General features: G+C 41.1%; 1 protein-coding gene across 1 annotated transcript in view; it reads left to right on the top strand.

Moving 5' to 3' along the window:
• LOC311108668 (intermembrane lipid transfer protein VPS13B-like) overlaps nucleotides 1-15,785 on the top strand; it is a gene marked incomplete at its 3' end in the record, with an annotated part of 212,574 nt that overhangs the window by 108,727 nt on the left and 88,062 nt on the right. Inside the window, 2 exon segments of the mRNA XM_084151375.1 lie at nucleotides 2,105-2,227; nucleotides 5,007-5,144. Coding sequence (XP_084007501.1) covers nucleotides 2,105-2,227; nucleotides 5,007-5,144 — 261 coding nt within the window.

Genomic DNA, 15,785 nt, shown 5'->3' with positions numbered 1-15,785 from the left:
GACTACACTACAACATACTTTACTATCATCCCTCACTGTGACTACACTATAACATACTTTACTATCATCCCTCACTGTGACTACACTATAACATACTTTACTATCATCCCTCACTGTGACTACACTACAACATACTTTACTATCATCCCTCACTGTGACTACACTACAACATACTTTACTATCATCCCTCACTGTGACTACACTATAACATACTTTACTATCATCCCTCACTGTGACTACACTACAACATACTTTACTATCATCCCTCACTGTGACTACACTACAACATACTTTACTATCATCCCTCACTGTGACTACACTATAACATACTTTACTATCATCCCTCACTGTGACTACACTATAACATACTTTACTATCATCCCTCACTGTGACTACACTACAACATACTTTACTATCATCCCTCACTGTGACTACACTATAACATACTTTACTATCATCCCTCACTGTGACTACACTACAACATACTTTACTATCATCCCTCACTGTGACTACACTATAACATACTTTACTATCATCCCTCACTGTGACTACACCACAACATACTTTACTATCATCACTCACTGTGACTACACTATAACAGACTTTACTATCATCCCTCACTGTGACTACACTACAACATACTTTACTATCATCCCTCACTGTGACTACACTACAACATACTTTACTATCATCCCTCACTGTGACTATACTACAACATACTTTAATATAATCCCTCAGACTGTTCATCTACCGGTCCTTCTTTATAAGCCTGTATTATTATACATAATATTTAAAGAGAGGCAGACTCTTGGACCGAGGTGTTTTAATTCTCACTCTTAGTACGTTCATAAACTCTCTCCAGGTCACTCGTCTAATGGCTGGATCCAGTGGAATTCACAGCCCAGGAGCAGACCCCGACCCAGACCCTTTCCCTGTTCCCCTCGGCATTCAAAATATTTTTATACCTTATTCTCTGGGATACTGATTACCTGGGTCTCCGGCAAGTCTCCCAAAGTACTGTAACAGATGGGGGGGGGGGAGAATCTACAACCATTGCCAATTTCTTAAATTGATGCTTCTGCTGGAAGGGAGGGAGGCTGTTGAACACCGACCAGGAGGAGGAGGAGGAGGGCCGTGGAAGCAGGGAGAGGAGAGGAGAGGATAGGGGAATGGTAAAACGGGGGAAGAGGAGGAGGTCTGTGGAAGCAGGGAGAGGAGAGGAGAGGAGAGGGGAATGGTAAAACGGGGGAAGAGGAGGAGGTCCGTGGAAGCAGGGAGAGGAGAGGAGAGGAGAGGGGAATGGTAAAACGGGGGAAGAGGAGGAGGTCCGTGGAAGCAGGGAGAGGAGAGGAGAGGAGAGGGGAATGGTAAAACGGGGGAAGAGGAGGAGGTCTGTGGAAGCAGGGAGAGGAGAGGGGAATGGTAAAACAGGGAAAGCAGGGCTTGTAATTATTAAAACATAATGTTTTATTGGTCTGGTTAAAGGGAACCCACGGTAAGCAAGGGAACCACACTTAGGCTGCTTCCCAAATGGCACTCTATTCCCTATTTAGTGCACTACTTTTAACCAAAGCCCTCTGGGTCCTAGTCTAAAGTAGTGCACTATCTAGGGAATGGGGAGCCATTTGGGACAACTAGTGGTTCCAGACTACTACAGCACATTGAGAGTGGTAGCCTTCATCTGACCCAGGTCTTTCATAATGGCATAATGACATTGTAACTTCACCAACACCACAGAGTAAAACAGCCACACGATAATCACGGTTAAAGAGCCCTGTTCATGATAGGCCAATGATGTGGGCTCTTAAACCTTTTACCGCAGGTGGTTTCATTCCTTTCTGTGAATGAATGCAGTTATGTGGCCTGTTTTAGACCGTGCTTCTCCACCGTAGGGAAGGTTCCTCAGTCTGTCCCATTTCCCTAGTAGCCAGTGATTTGATCGCTCTCCTCTCCTCTCCTCTCCTCTCCTCTCCTCTCCTCTCCTCTCCTCTCCTCTCCTCTCCTCTCCTCTCCTCTCCTCTCCTCTCTCACTCCTCTCCTGTCTTCTACTCTCCTGTCCCTCTCACCCTCTCTTCCTCCTCTCTTCACCTCTCCTCTTCTCTAGGTGCTGATGATGGGGGAACCCTTCTTCGACTGTCAGATTGGCATTGTGGGCGTCCGGGCGCTCTGCCTGAAAGGCATCATGGGAGTGCGGGACTTTGAGGAGAACTTGAACAGACAGGAGGAGGTAGGGAACCAGGCTCAGTTTCACCTCAAACCTCCTTCCTCTCCTTCCTCAACCCTCTTCTCCTTTCCTCAATCTCCTCTCCTTCCTCCACCCTCTTCTCCTCTCCTCAACCCCCCTCTCCTCTCCTCAACCCTCCTCTCCTTTCTCTCCTTCCTCAACCATCCTCTCCTTCCTCTCCTTCCTCAACCCTCCTCTCCTTCCTCAACCTTCCTCTCCTTCCTCAATCCTCCTGTCCTTCCTCAACCCTCCTCTCATTCCTCTCCTTCCTCAATTCTCCTCTCCTTCCTCAACCCTCCTTTCCTCTCCTTCCTCAACCCTCCTCTCCTTCCTCAACCCTCCTCTCCTTTCTCTCCTTCCTCAATCCTCCTTCCTCAACCTTCCTCTCCTTCCTCTCCTTCCTCAACCCTCCTCTCCATCCTCTCCTTCCTCAACCCTCCTCTCCTTCCGCTCCTTCCTCTCCCTCCTCTCCTTCCTCAACTCTCCTCTCCTTCCTCAACCCTCCTCTCTTTCCTCAACCCTCCTCTCTTTCCTCAACCCTCCTCTCTTTCCTCAAACCTCCTCTCCTTTCTCCTTCCTCAACTCTCCTCTCCCTCCTCTCCTTCCTCAACCCTCCTCTCCTTCCTCTCCTTCCTCAACCCTCCTCTCCTTCCTCTCCTTCATCTCCCTCCTCTCCTTCCTCAACTCCCCTCTCCTTCCTCAATTCTCCTCTCCTTCCTCTCCTTCCTCAACCCTCCTCTCCTTCCTCTCCTTCCTCTCCTTCCTCAACCCTCCTCTCCTTCCTCTCCTTCCTCAACCCTCCTCTCCTTCCTCAACTCTCCTCTCCTTCCTCTCCTTCCTCAACTGTCCACTCCTTCCTCAACTCCTCTCCTTCCTCTCCTCAAACCTCCTCTCCTGTGGCCTTTACCTCAGACTAACAACTCTCAAAGTGAACCTGCCATGTGGTTTGGTTACTAACATCTCTCAAAGTGAACCTTTCGTGTGGTTTGGTTTGGTTGTTGGTTAAAACTATGATAAAAACTTGTGTAATACTGCTATGTTCTGTGTAACCCACAAGTCTCCTGAAACGGTTGTGTTGACAGCAGGATGTGATATAGAGGAGGACTGAGGGAGGTCTCTTCTTCTATTGTGATGTAGAGGAGGACTGAGGGAGGTCTCTTCTTCTATTATGTTGTAGAGGAGGACTGAGGGAGGTCTCTTCTTCTATTATGTTGTAGAGGAGGACTGAGGGAGGTCTCTTATTCTATTATGATGTAGAGGAGGACTGAGGGAGGTCTCTCTTCTATTGTGATGTAGAGGAGGACTGAGGGAGGTCTCTCTTCTATTGTGATGTAGAGGAGGACTGATGGGAGGTCTCTTCTTCTATTGTGATGTAGAGGAGGACTGAGGGAGGTCTCTCTTCTATTATGATGTAGAGGAGGACTGAGGGAGGTCTCTCTTCTTCTATTGTGATGTAGAGGAGGACTGAGGGAGGTCTCTCTTCTTCTATTGTGATGTAGAGGAGAACTGAGGGAGGTCTCTCTTCTATTATGATGTAGAGGAGGACTGAGGGAGGTCTCTCTTCTATTGTGATGTAGAGGAGGATTGAGGGAGGTCTCTCTTCTATTGTAATGTTGTAGAGGAGGACTGAGAAAGGTCTCTCTTCTATTGTGATGTTGTAGAGGAGGACTGAGGGAGGTCTCTCTTCTTCTATTGTGATGTAGTGGAGGACTGAGAGAGGTGTCTCTGCTATTGTGATGTAGAGGAGGACTGAGGGAGGTCTCTTCTTCTATTATGATGTAGAGGAGGACTGAGGGAGGTCTCTTCTTCTATTATGATATAGAGGAGGACTTAGGGAAGTCTCTCTACTATTGTGTTTTAGAGGAGGACTGAGGGAGGTCTCTTCTTCTATTGTGATGTTGTAGAGGAGGACTGAGGGAGGTCTCTCTTCTTATATTGTGATGTAGTGGAGGACTGAGAGAGGTGTCTCTGCTATTGTGATGTAGAGGAGGACTGAGGGAGGTGTCTCTGCTATTGTGATGTAGAGGAGGACTGAGGGAGGTCACACTCTCTTCCTAAAGAGATTATCAATGAAACAGATGTGGATAGATAAAGGTTGAATGAGGTGACAGTCTGTTTCTATACTGTGTTCTGATGTAGAGGAGGACTGTGTCAGTGAGTCTGTTTCTATACTGTGTTCTGATGTAGAGGAGGACTGTGTCAGTCTGTTTCTATACTGTGTTCTGATGTAGAGGAGGACTGTGTCAGTCTGTTTCTATACTGTGTTCTGATGTAGAGGAGGACTGTGTCAGTCTGTTTCTATACTGTGTTCTGATGTAGAGGAGGACTGTGTCAGTCTGTTTCTATACTGTGTTCTGATGTAGAGGAGGACTGTGTCAGTCTGTTTCTATACTGTGTTCTGATGTAGAGGAGGACTGTGTCAGTCTGTTTCTATACTGTGTTCTGATGTAGAGGAGGACTGTGTCAGTGAGTCTGTTTCTATACTGTGTTCTGATGTAGAGGAGGACTGTGTCAGTCTGTTTCTATACTGTGTTCTGATGTAGAGGAGGACTGTGTCAGTCTGTTTCTATACTGTGTTCTGATGTAGAGGAGGACTGTGTCAGTCTGTTTCTATACTGTGTTCTGATGTAGAGGAGGACTGTGTCAGTCTGTTTCTATACTGTGTTCTGATGTAGAGGAGGACTGTGTCAGTGAGTCTGTTTCTATACTGTGTTCTGATGTAGAGGAGGACTGTGTAAGTGAGTCTGTACTGTGTTCTGTGTGTCTGTCCTCCTCCCCTCAGGAGGCAGTGTTCTTCAGCTGTGGAGAGAGTCTGAGCAATAAAGGTATGACCTACCTGACCAACTCCCTCTTCGACTATCGCTCCCCAGAGAACAACGGAGTCAGAGCCCAGTTCATCCTGGATGCCACCAACCACAAGGTCAGAACTCACACATGCCTGAATTATAGTACGGAATTATTATCATCATATTACGCATTACTGCCATCTCCTATGTACTGTATCTGGGCTACAATCTTTACATTAAAACTCAACCTGTTAGTAGAAGCTATCCTCATCAACCTTATCAACCTGTTAGTAGAAGCTATCCTCATCAACCTTATCAACCTATTAGTATAAGCTATCCTCATAAACCTTATCAACCTGTTAGTAGAAGCTATCCTCATCAACCTCATCAACCTGTTAGTAGAAGCTATCCTAATCAACCTGTTAGTAGAAGCTATCCTCATCAACCTGTTAGTAGAAGCTATCCTCATCAACCTGTTAGTAGAAGCTATCCTAATCAACCTCATCAACCTGTTAGTAGAAGCTATCCTAATCAACCTGTTAGTAGAAGCTATCCTCATCAATCTAATCAACCTGTTAGTAGAAGCTATCCTCATCAACCTAATCAACCTGTTAGTAGAAGCTATCCTAATCAACCTCATCAACCTGTTAGTAGAAGCTATCCTAATCAACCTGTTAGTAGAAGCTATCCTAATCAACCTCATCAACCTGTTAGTAGAAGCTATCCTAATCAACCTGTAAGTAGAGGCTATCCTCATCAACCTCTTCAACCTGTTAGTAGAAGCTACCCTAATCAACCTGTTAGTAGAAGCTATCCTAATCAACCTGTTAGTAGAAGCTATCCTAATCAACCTCATCAACCTGTTAGTAGAAGCTATCCTAATCAATCTGTTAGTAGAAGCTACCCTAATCAACCTCTTCAACCTGTTAGTAGAAGCTACCCTAATCAACCTCATCAACCTGTTAGTAGAAGCTATCCTAATCAACCTGTAAGTAGAGGCTATCCTAATCAACCTGTTAGTAGAGGCTATCCTAATCAACCTGTTGGTAGAAGCTATCCTAATCAACCTGTTAGTAGAGGCTATCCTAATCAACCTGTTGGTAGAAGCTATCCTAATCAACCTGTTAGTAGAGGCTATCCTAATCAACCTGTTAGTAGAAGCTATCCTAATCAACCTGTTAGTTGAAGCTATCCTAATCAACCTGTTAGTAGAAGCTATCCTAATCAACCTGTTAGTAGAAGCTATCCTAATCAACCTGTTAGTAGAAGCTATCCTAATCAACCTGTTAGTAGAAGCTATCCTAATCAACCTGTTAGTAGAAGCTATCCTAATCAACCTGTTAGTTGAAGCTATCCTAATCAACCTGTTGGTAGAAGCTATCCTAATCAACCTGTTAGTAGAGGCTATCCTAATCAACCTGTTAGTAGAAGCTATCCTAATCAACCTGTTAGTAGAAGCAAACCTAATCAACCTCATCAACCTGTTAGTTGAAGCTATCCTAATCAACCTGTTAGTAGAAGCTATCCTAATCAACCTGTTAGTAGAAGCTATCCTAATCAACCTGTTAGTAGAAGCTATCCTAATCAACCTGTTAGTAGAAGCTATCCTAATCAACCTGTTAGTAGAAGCTATCCTAATCAACCTGTTAGTTGAAGCTATCCTAATCAACCTGTTGGTAGAAGCTATCCTAATCAACCTGTTAGTAGAGGCTATCCTAATCAACCTGTTAGTAGAAGCTATCCTAATCAACCTGTTAGTAGAAGCTATCCTAATCAACCTGTTAGTAGAAGCTATCCTAATCAACCTGTTAGTTGAAGCTATCCTAATCAACCTGTTAGTAGAAGCTATCCTAATCAACCTGTTAGTAGAAGCTATCCTAATCAACCTGTTAGTAGAAGCTATCCTAATCAACCTGTTAGTAGAAGCTATCCTAATCAACCTGTTAGTTGAAGCTATCCTAATCAACCTGTTAGTAGAAGCTATCCTAAATTATTAGAAGCAAACCTAATCAACCTCATCAACCTGTTAGTAGAAGCTATCCTAATCAACCTGTTAGTATAAGCAAACCTAATCAACCTCATCAACCTGTTAGTTGAAGCTATCCTAATCAACCTGTTAGTATAAGCTATCCTAATCAACCTCATCAACCTGTTAGTAGAAGCAATCCTAATCAACCTCATCAACCTGTTAGTAGAAGCTATCCTAATCAACCCGTTAGTGGAAGCTATCCTAATCAACCTCATCAACCTGTTAGTAGAAGCTGTCCTAATCAACCTGTTAGTAGAAACTATCCTAATCAACCTCATCAACCTGTTAGTAGAAGCTATCCTAATCAACCTGTTAGTAGAAGCTATCCTCATCAACCTGTTAGTAGAAGCTATCCTCATCAACCTGTTAGTAGAAGCTATCCTAATCAACCTCATCAACCTGTTAGTAGAAGCTATCCTAATCAACCTGTTAGTAGAAGCTATCCTCATCAATCTAATCAACCTGTTAGTAGAAGCTATCCTCATCAACCTAATCAACCTGTTAGTAGAAGCTATCCTAATCAACCTCATCAACCTGTTAGTAGAAGCTATCCTAATCAACCTGTTAGTATAAGCTATCCTCATCAACCTAATCAACCTGTTAGTAGAAGCTATCCTAATCAACCTAATCAACCTGTTAGTAGAAGCTATCCTAATCAACCTCATCAACCTGTTAGTAGAAGCTATCCTAATCAACCTCATCAACCTGTTAGTAGAAGCTATCCTAATCAACCTGTAAGTAGAGGCTATCCTCATCAACCTCTTCAACCTGTTAGTAGAAGCTACCCTAATCAACCTGTTAGTAGAAGCTATCCTAATCAACCTCATCAACCTGTTAGTAGAAGCTATCCTAATCAATCTGTTAGTAGAAGCTACCCTAATCAACCTCTTCAACCTGTTAGTAGAAGCTACCCTAATCAACCTCATCAACCTGTTAGTAGAAGCTATCCTAATCAACCTGTAAGTAGAGGCTATCCTAATCAACCTGTTAGTAGAGGCTATCCTAATCAACCTGTTGGTAGAAGCTATCCTAATCAACCTGTTAGTAGAGGCTATCCTAATCAACCTGTTGGTAGAAGCTATCCTAATCAACCTGTTAGTAGAGGCTATCCTAATCAACCTGTTAGTAGAAGCTATCCTAATCAACCTGTTAGTTGAAGCTATCCTCATCAACCTGTTAGTAGAAGCTATCCTCATCAACCTGTTAGTAGAAGCTATCCTAATCAACCTCATCAACCTGTTAGTAGAAGCTATCCTAATCAACCTGTTAGTAGAAGCTATCCTCATCAATCTAATCAACCTGTTAGTAGAAGCTATCCTCATCAACCTAATCAACCTGTTAGTAGAAGCTATCCTAATCAACCTCATCAACCTGTTAGTAGAAGCTATCCTAATCAACCTGTTAGTAGAAGCTATCCTAATCAACCTCATCAACCTGTTAGTAGAAGCTATCCTAATCAACCTGTAAGTAGAGGCTATCCTCATCAACCTCTTCAACCTGTTAGTAGAAGCTACCCTAATCAACCTGTTAGTAGAAGCTATCCTAATCAACCTGTTAGTAGAAGCTATCCTAATCAACCTCATCAACCTGTTAGTAGAAGCTATCCTAATCAATCTGTTAGTAGAAGCTACCCTAATCAACCTCTTCAACCTGTTAGTAGAAGCTACCCTAATCAACCTCATCAACCTGTTAGTAGAAGCTATCCTAATCAACCTGTAAGTAGAGGCTATCCTAATCAACCTGTTAGTAGAGGCTATCCTAATCAACCTGTTGGTAGAAGCTATCCTAATCAACCTGTTAGTAGAGGCTATCCTAATCAACCTGTTGGTAGAAGCTATCCTAATCAACCTGTTAGTAGAGGCTATCCTAATCAACCTGTTAGTAGAAGCTATCCTAATCAACCTGTTAGTTGAAGCTATCCTAATCAACCTGTTAGTAGAAGCTATCCTAATCAACCTGTTAGTAGAAGCTATCCTAATCAACCTGTTAGTAGAAGCTATCCTAATCAACCTGTTAGTAGAAGCTATCCTAATCAACCTGTTAGTAGAAGCTATCCTAATCAACCTGTTAGTTGAAGCTATCCTAATCAACCTGTTGGTAGAAGCTATCCTAATCAACCTGTTAGTAGAGGCTATCCTAATCAACCTGTTAGTAGAAGCTATCCTAATCAACCTGTTAGTAGAAGCAAACCTAATCAACCTCATCAACCTGTTAGTTGAAGCTATCCTAATCAACCTGTTAGTAGAAGCTATCCTAATCAACCTGTTAGTAGAAGCTATCCTAATCAACCTGTTAGTAGAAGCTATCCTAATCAACCTGTTAGTAGAAGCTATCCTAATCAACCTGTTAGTAGAAGCTATCCTAATCAACCTGTTAGTTGAAGCTATCCTAATCAACCTGTTGGTAGAAGCTATCCTAATCAACCTGTTAGTAGAGGCTATCCTAATCAACCTGTTAGTAGAAGCTATCCTAATCAACCTGTTAGTAGAAGCTATCCTAATCAACCTGTTAGTAGAAGCTATCCTAATCAACCTGTTAGTTGAAGCTATCCTAATCAACCTGTTAGTAGAAGCTATCCTAATCAACCTGTTAGTAGAAGCTATCCTAATCAACCTGTTAGTAGAAGCTATCCTAATCAACCTGTTAGTAGAAGCTATCCTAATCAACCTGTTAGTTGAAGCTATCCTAATCAACCTGTTAGTAGAAGCTATCCTAAATTATTAGAAGCAAACCTAATCAACCTCATCAACCTGTTAGTAGAAGCTATCCTAATCAACCTGTTAGTATAAGCAAACCTAATCAACCTCATCAACCTGTTAGTTGAAGCTATCCTAATCAACCTGTTAGTATAAGCTATCCTAATCAACCTCATCAACCTGTTAGTAGAAGCAATCCTAATCAACCTCATCAACCTGTTAGTAGAAGCTATCCTAATCAACCCGTTAGTGGAAGCTATCCTAATCAACCTCATCAACCTGTTAGTAGAAGCTGTCCTAATCAACCTGTTAGTAGAAACTATCCTAATCAACCTCATCAACCTGTTTGTAGAAGCTATCCTAACCAGCCTCATCAACCTGTTAGTAGAAGCTATCCTAATCAACCTGTTAGTAGAAACTATCCTAATCAACCTAATCAACATGTTAGTAGAAGCTATCCTAACCAACCTCATCAACCTGTTAGTAGAAGCTATCCTAATCAACCTGTTAGTAGAAGCTATCCTAATCAACCTCATCAACTTGTTAGTAGAAGCTATCCTAATCAACCTGTTAGTAGAAGCTATCCTAATCAACCTTTTAGTAGAAGCTATCCTAATCAACCTGTTAGTAGAAGCTATCCTAATCAACCTCATCAACCTGTTAGTAGAAGCTATCCTAATCAACCTCATCAACCTGTTAGTAGAAGCTATCCTAATCAACCTGTTAGTAGAAGCTATCCTAATCAACCTGTTAGTAGAAGCTATCCTAATCAACCTCATCAACCTGTTAGTAGAAGCTATCCTAATCAACCTAATCAACCTGTTAGTAGAAGCTATCCTAATCAACTTGTTAGTCGAAGCAATCCTAATCAACCTCATCAACCTGTTAGTAGAAGCTATCCTAATCAACCTGTTAGTAGAAGCTATCCTAATCAACCTGTTAGTAGAAGCTATCCTAATCAACCTGTTAGTAGAAGCTATCCTAATCAACCTGTTAGTAGAGGCTATCCTAATCAACCTGTTGGTAGAAGCTATCCTAATCAACCTGTTAGTAGAGGCTATCCTAATCAACCTGTTAGTAGAAGCTATCCTCATCAACCTGTTAGTAGAAGCTATCCTAATCAACCTCATCAACCTGTTAGTAGAAGCTATCCTAATCAACCTGTTAGTAGAAGCTATCCTAATCAACCTGTTAGTAGAAGCTATCCTAATCAACCTGTTAGTAGAAGCTATCCTAATCAACCTGTTAGTAGAAGCTATCCTAATCAACCTGTTAGTAGAAGCTATCCTCATCAACCTGTTAGTAGAAGCTATCCTCATCAACCTGTTAGTAGAAGCTATCCTAATCAACCTCATCAACCTGTTAGTAGAAGCTATCCTAATCAACCTGTTAGTAGAAGCTATCCTCATCAATCTAATCAACCTGTTAGTAGAAGCTATCCTCATCAACCTAATCAACCTGTTAGTAGAAGCTATCCTAATCAACCTCATCAACCTGTTATTAGAAGCAAACCTAATCAACCTCATCAACCTGTTAGTAGAAGCTATCCTAATCAACCTGTTAGTAGAAGCAAACCTAATCAACCTCATCAACCTGTTAGTTGAAGCTATCCTAATCAACCTGTTAGTATAAGCTATCCTAATCAACCTCATCAACCTGTTAGTAGAAGCAATCCTAATCAACCTCATCAACCTGTTAGTAGAAGCTATCCTAATCAACCCGTTAGTGGAAGCTATCCTAATCAACCTCATCAACCTGTTAGTAGAAGCTATCCTAATCAACCTGTTAGTAGAAACTATCATAATCAACCTCATCAACCTGTTTGTAGAAGCTATCCTAACCAGCCTCATCAACCTGTTAGTAGAAGCTATCCTAATCAACCTGTTAGTAGAAACTATCCTAATCAACCTAATCAACATGTTAGTAGAAGCTATCCTAACCAACCTCATCAACCTGTTAGTAGAAGCTATCCTAATCAACCTGTTAGTAGAAGCTATCCTAATCAACCTGTTAGTAGAAGCTATCCTAATCAACCTCATCAACCTGTTAGTAGAAGCTATCCTAATCAACCTGTTAGTAGAAGCTATCCTAATCAACCTTTTAGTAGAAGCTATCCTAATCAACCTGTTAGTAGAAGCTATCCTAATCAACCTCATCAACCTGTTAGTAGAAGCTATCCTAATCAACCTCATCAACCTGTTAGTAGAAGCTATCCTAATCAACCTGTTAGTAGAAGCTATCCTAATCAACCTCATCAACCTGTTAGTAGAAGCTATCCTAATCAACCTCATCAACCTGTTAGTAGAAGCTATCCTAATCAACCTTATCAACCTGTTAGTAGAAGCTATCCTAATCAACCTCATCAACCTGTTAGTAGAAGCTATCCTAATCAACCTGTTAGTAGAAGCTATCCTAATCAACCTGTTAGTAGAAGCTATCCTAATCAACCTCATCAACCTGTTAGTATAAGCTATCCTAATCAACCTCATCAACCTGTTAGTAGAAGCTATCCTAATCAACCTCATCAACCTGTTAGTAGAAGCTATCCTAATCAACCTTATCAACCTGTTAGTAGAAGCTATCCTAATCAACTTGTTAGTCGAAGCAATTCTAATCAACCTCATCAACCTGTTAGTAGAAGCTATCCTAATCAACCTGTTAGTAGAAGCTATCCTAATCAACCTGTTAGTAGAAGCTATCCTAATCAACCTGTTAGTAGAAGCTATCCTAATCAACCTGTTAGTAGAAGCAAACCTAATCAACCTCATCAACCTGTTAGTAGAAGCTATCCTAATCAACCTGTTAGTAGAAGCTATCCTAATCAACCTTATCAACCTGTTAGTAGAAGCTATCCTAATCAACTTGTTAGTCGAAGCAATTCTAATCAACCTCATCAACCTGTTAGTAGAAGCTATCCTAATCAACTTGTTAGTAGAAGCTATCCTAATCAACCTGTTAGTAGAGGCTATCCTAATCAACCTCATCAACCTGTTAGTAGAAGCTATCCTAATCAACCTGTTAGTAGAAGCTATCCTAATCAACCTGTTAGTAAAAGCTATCCTAATCAACCTGTTAGTAGAAGCTATCCTAATCAACCTGTTAGTTGAAGCTATCCTAATCAACCTGTTAGTAGAAGCTATCCTAATCAACCTGTTAGTAGAAGCTATCCTAATCAACCTGTTAATAGAAGCTATCCTAATCAACCTGTTAATAGAAGCTATCCTAATCAACTTGTTAGTAGAAGCTATCCTAATCAACCTGTTAGTAGAGGCTATCCTAATCAACCTGTTATTAGAAGCTATCCTAATCAACCTCATCAACCTGTTAGTAGAAGCTATCCTAATCAACCTGTTAGTAGAAGCTATCCTAATCAACCTGTTAGTAGAAGCTATCCTAATCAACCTGTTATTAGAAGCTATCCTAATCAACCTGTTAGTAGAAGCTATCCTAATCAACCTGTTAGTTGAAGCTATCCTAATCAACCTGTTAGTAGAAGCTATCCTAATCAACCTGTTAGTAGAAGCTATCCTAATCAACCTCATCAACCTGTTAGTAGAAGCTATCCTAATCAACCTGTTAGTAGAAGCTATCCTAACCAACCTCATCAACCTGTTAGTAGAAGCTATCCTAATCAACCTCATCAACCTGTTAGTAGAAGCTATCCTAATCAACCTGTTAGTAGAAGCTATCCTAATCAACCTCATCAACCTGTTAGTAGAAGCTATCCTAATCAACCTGTTAGTAGAAGCTATCCTCATCAACCTGTTAGTAGAAGCTATCCTAATCAACCCGTTAGTAGAAGCTATCCTCATCAACCTGTTAGTAGAAGCTATCCTAATCAACCTGTTAGTAGAGGCTATCCTAATCAACCCGTTAGTAGAAGCTATCCTAATCAACCTCATCAACCTGTTAGTAGAAGCTATCCTAATCAACCTGTTAGTAGAAGCTATCCTAACCAACCTCATCAACCTGTTAGTAGAAGCTATCCTAATCAACCTCATCAACCTGTTAGTAGAAGCTATCCTAATCAACCTGTTAGTAGAAGCTATCCTAATCAACCTGTTAGTAGAAGCTATCCTAATCAACCTCATCAACCTGTTAGTAGAAGCTATCCTAATCAACCTAATCAACCTGTTAGTAGAAGCTATCCTAATCAACCTGTTAGTAGAAGCTATCCTCATCAACCTGTTAGTAGAAGCTATCCTAATCAACCTGTTAGTAGAAGCTATCCTAATCAACCTCATCAACCTGTTAGTAGAAGCTATCCTAATCAACCTCATCAACCTGTTAGTAGAAGCTATCCTAATCAACCTGTTAGTAGAAGCTATCCTAATCAACCTGTTAGTAGAAGCTATCCTAATCAACCTCATCAACCTGTTAGTAGAAGCTATCCTAATCAACCTGTTAGTAGAAGCTATCCTCATCAACCTGTTAGTAGAAGCTATCCTAATCAACCTGTTAGTAGAAGCTATCCTCATCAACCTCATCAACCTGTTAGTAGAAGCTATCCTAATCAACCTGTTAGTAGAAGCTATCCTCATCAACCTGTTAGTAGAAGCTATCCTAATCAACCTGTTAGTAGAAGCTATCCTCATCAACCTCATCAACCTGTTAGTAGAAGCTATCCTAATCAACCTGTTAGTAGAAGCTATCCTCATCAACCTGTTAGTAGAAGCTATCCTAATCAACCTGTTAGTAGAAGCTATCCTAATCAACCCGTTAGTAGAAGCTATCCTAATCAACCTCATCAACCTGTTAGTAGAAGCTATCCTAATCAACCTGTTAGTAGAAGCTATCCTCATCAACCTGTTAGTAGAAGCTATCCTAATCAACCTCATCAACCTGTTAGTAGAAGCTATCCTAATCAACCTCATCAACCTGTTAGTAGAAGCTATCCTAATCAACCTCATCAACCTGTTAGTAGAAGCTATCCTAATCAACCTCATCAACCTGTTAGTAGAAGCTATCCTAATCAACCTCATCAACCTGTTAGTAGAAGCTATCCTAATCAACCTCATCAACCTGTTAGTAGAAGCTATCCTAATCAACCCGTTAGTAGAAGCTATCCTAATCAACCTCATCAACCTGTTAGTAGAAGCTATCCTAATCAACCTGTTAGTAGAAGCTATCCTAATCAACCTCATCAACCTGTTAGTAGAAGCTATCCTAATCAACCTGTTAGTAGAAGCTATCCTAATCAACCTCATCAACCTGTTAGTAAAAGCTATCCTAATCAACCTCATCAACCTGTTAGTAGAAGCTATCCTAATCAACCTGTTAGTAGAAGCTATCCTAATCAACCTGTTAGTAGAAGCTATCCTAATCAACCTGTTAGTAGAAGCTATCCTAATCAACCTGTTAGTAGAAGCTATCCTCATCAACCTCATCAACCTGTTAGTAGAAGCTATCCTAATCAACCTGTTAGTAGAAGCAATCCTAATCAACCTAATCAACCTGTTAGTAGAAGCTATCCTCATCAACCTGTTAGTAGAAGCTATCCTAATCAACCCGTTAGTAGAAGCTATCCTCATCAACCTGTTAGTAGAAGCTATCCTAATCAACCCGTTAGTAGAAGCTATCCTAATCAACCTCATCAACCTGTTAGTAGAAGCTATCCTAATCAACCTGTTAGTAGAAGCTATCCTAATCAACCCGTTAGTAGAAGCTATCCTAATCAACCTCATCAACCTGTTAGTAGAAGCTATCCTAATCAACCTGTTAGTAGAAGCTATCCTAATCAACCTGTTAGTAGAGGCTATCCTAATCAACCTGTTAGTAGAAGCTATCCTAATCAACCTGTTAGTAGAGGCTATCCTAATCAACCTGTTAGTAGAGGCTATCCTAATCAACCTGTTAGTAGAAGCTATCCTAATCAACCTGTTAGTAGAAGCTATCCTAATCAATCAGAATGAGGATGAAAGCTTTCCCTTCTGGCAAGTCGGTTAGGACATCTACTTTGTGCATGACACAAGTAATTTTTACAACAATTGTTTACAGACAGATTATTTCACTTATAATTCACTGTATCACAATTCCAGTGGGTCAGAAGT

This window comes from Coregonus lavaretus (genome assembly GCF_964263955.1).
Source record: "Coregonus lavaretus genome assembly, chromosome: 3".
NCBI classification, from domain to species: domain Eukaryota; kingdom Metazoa; phylum Chordata; class Actinopteri; order Salmoniformes; family Salmonidae; genus Coregonus; species Coregonus lavaretus.
Note: the sequence above shows the minus strand (reverse complement) of the source record. Positions and strands in the feature narration are given on the sequence as shown.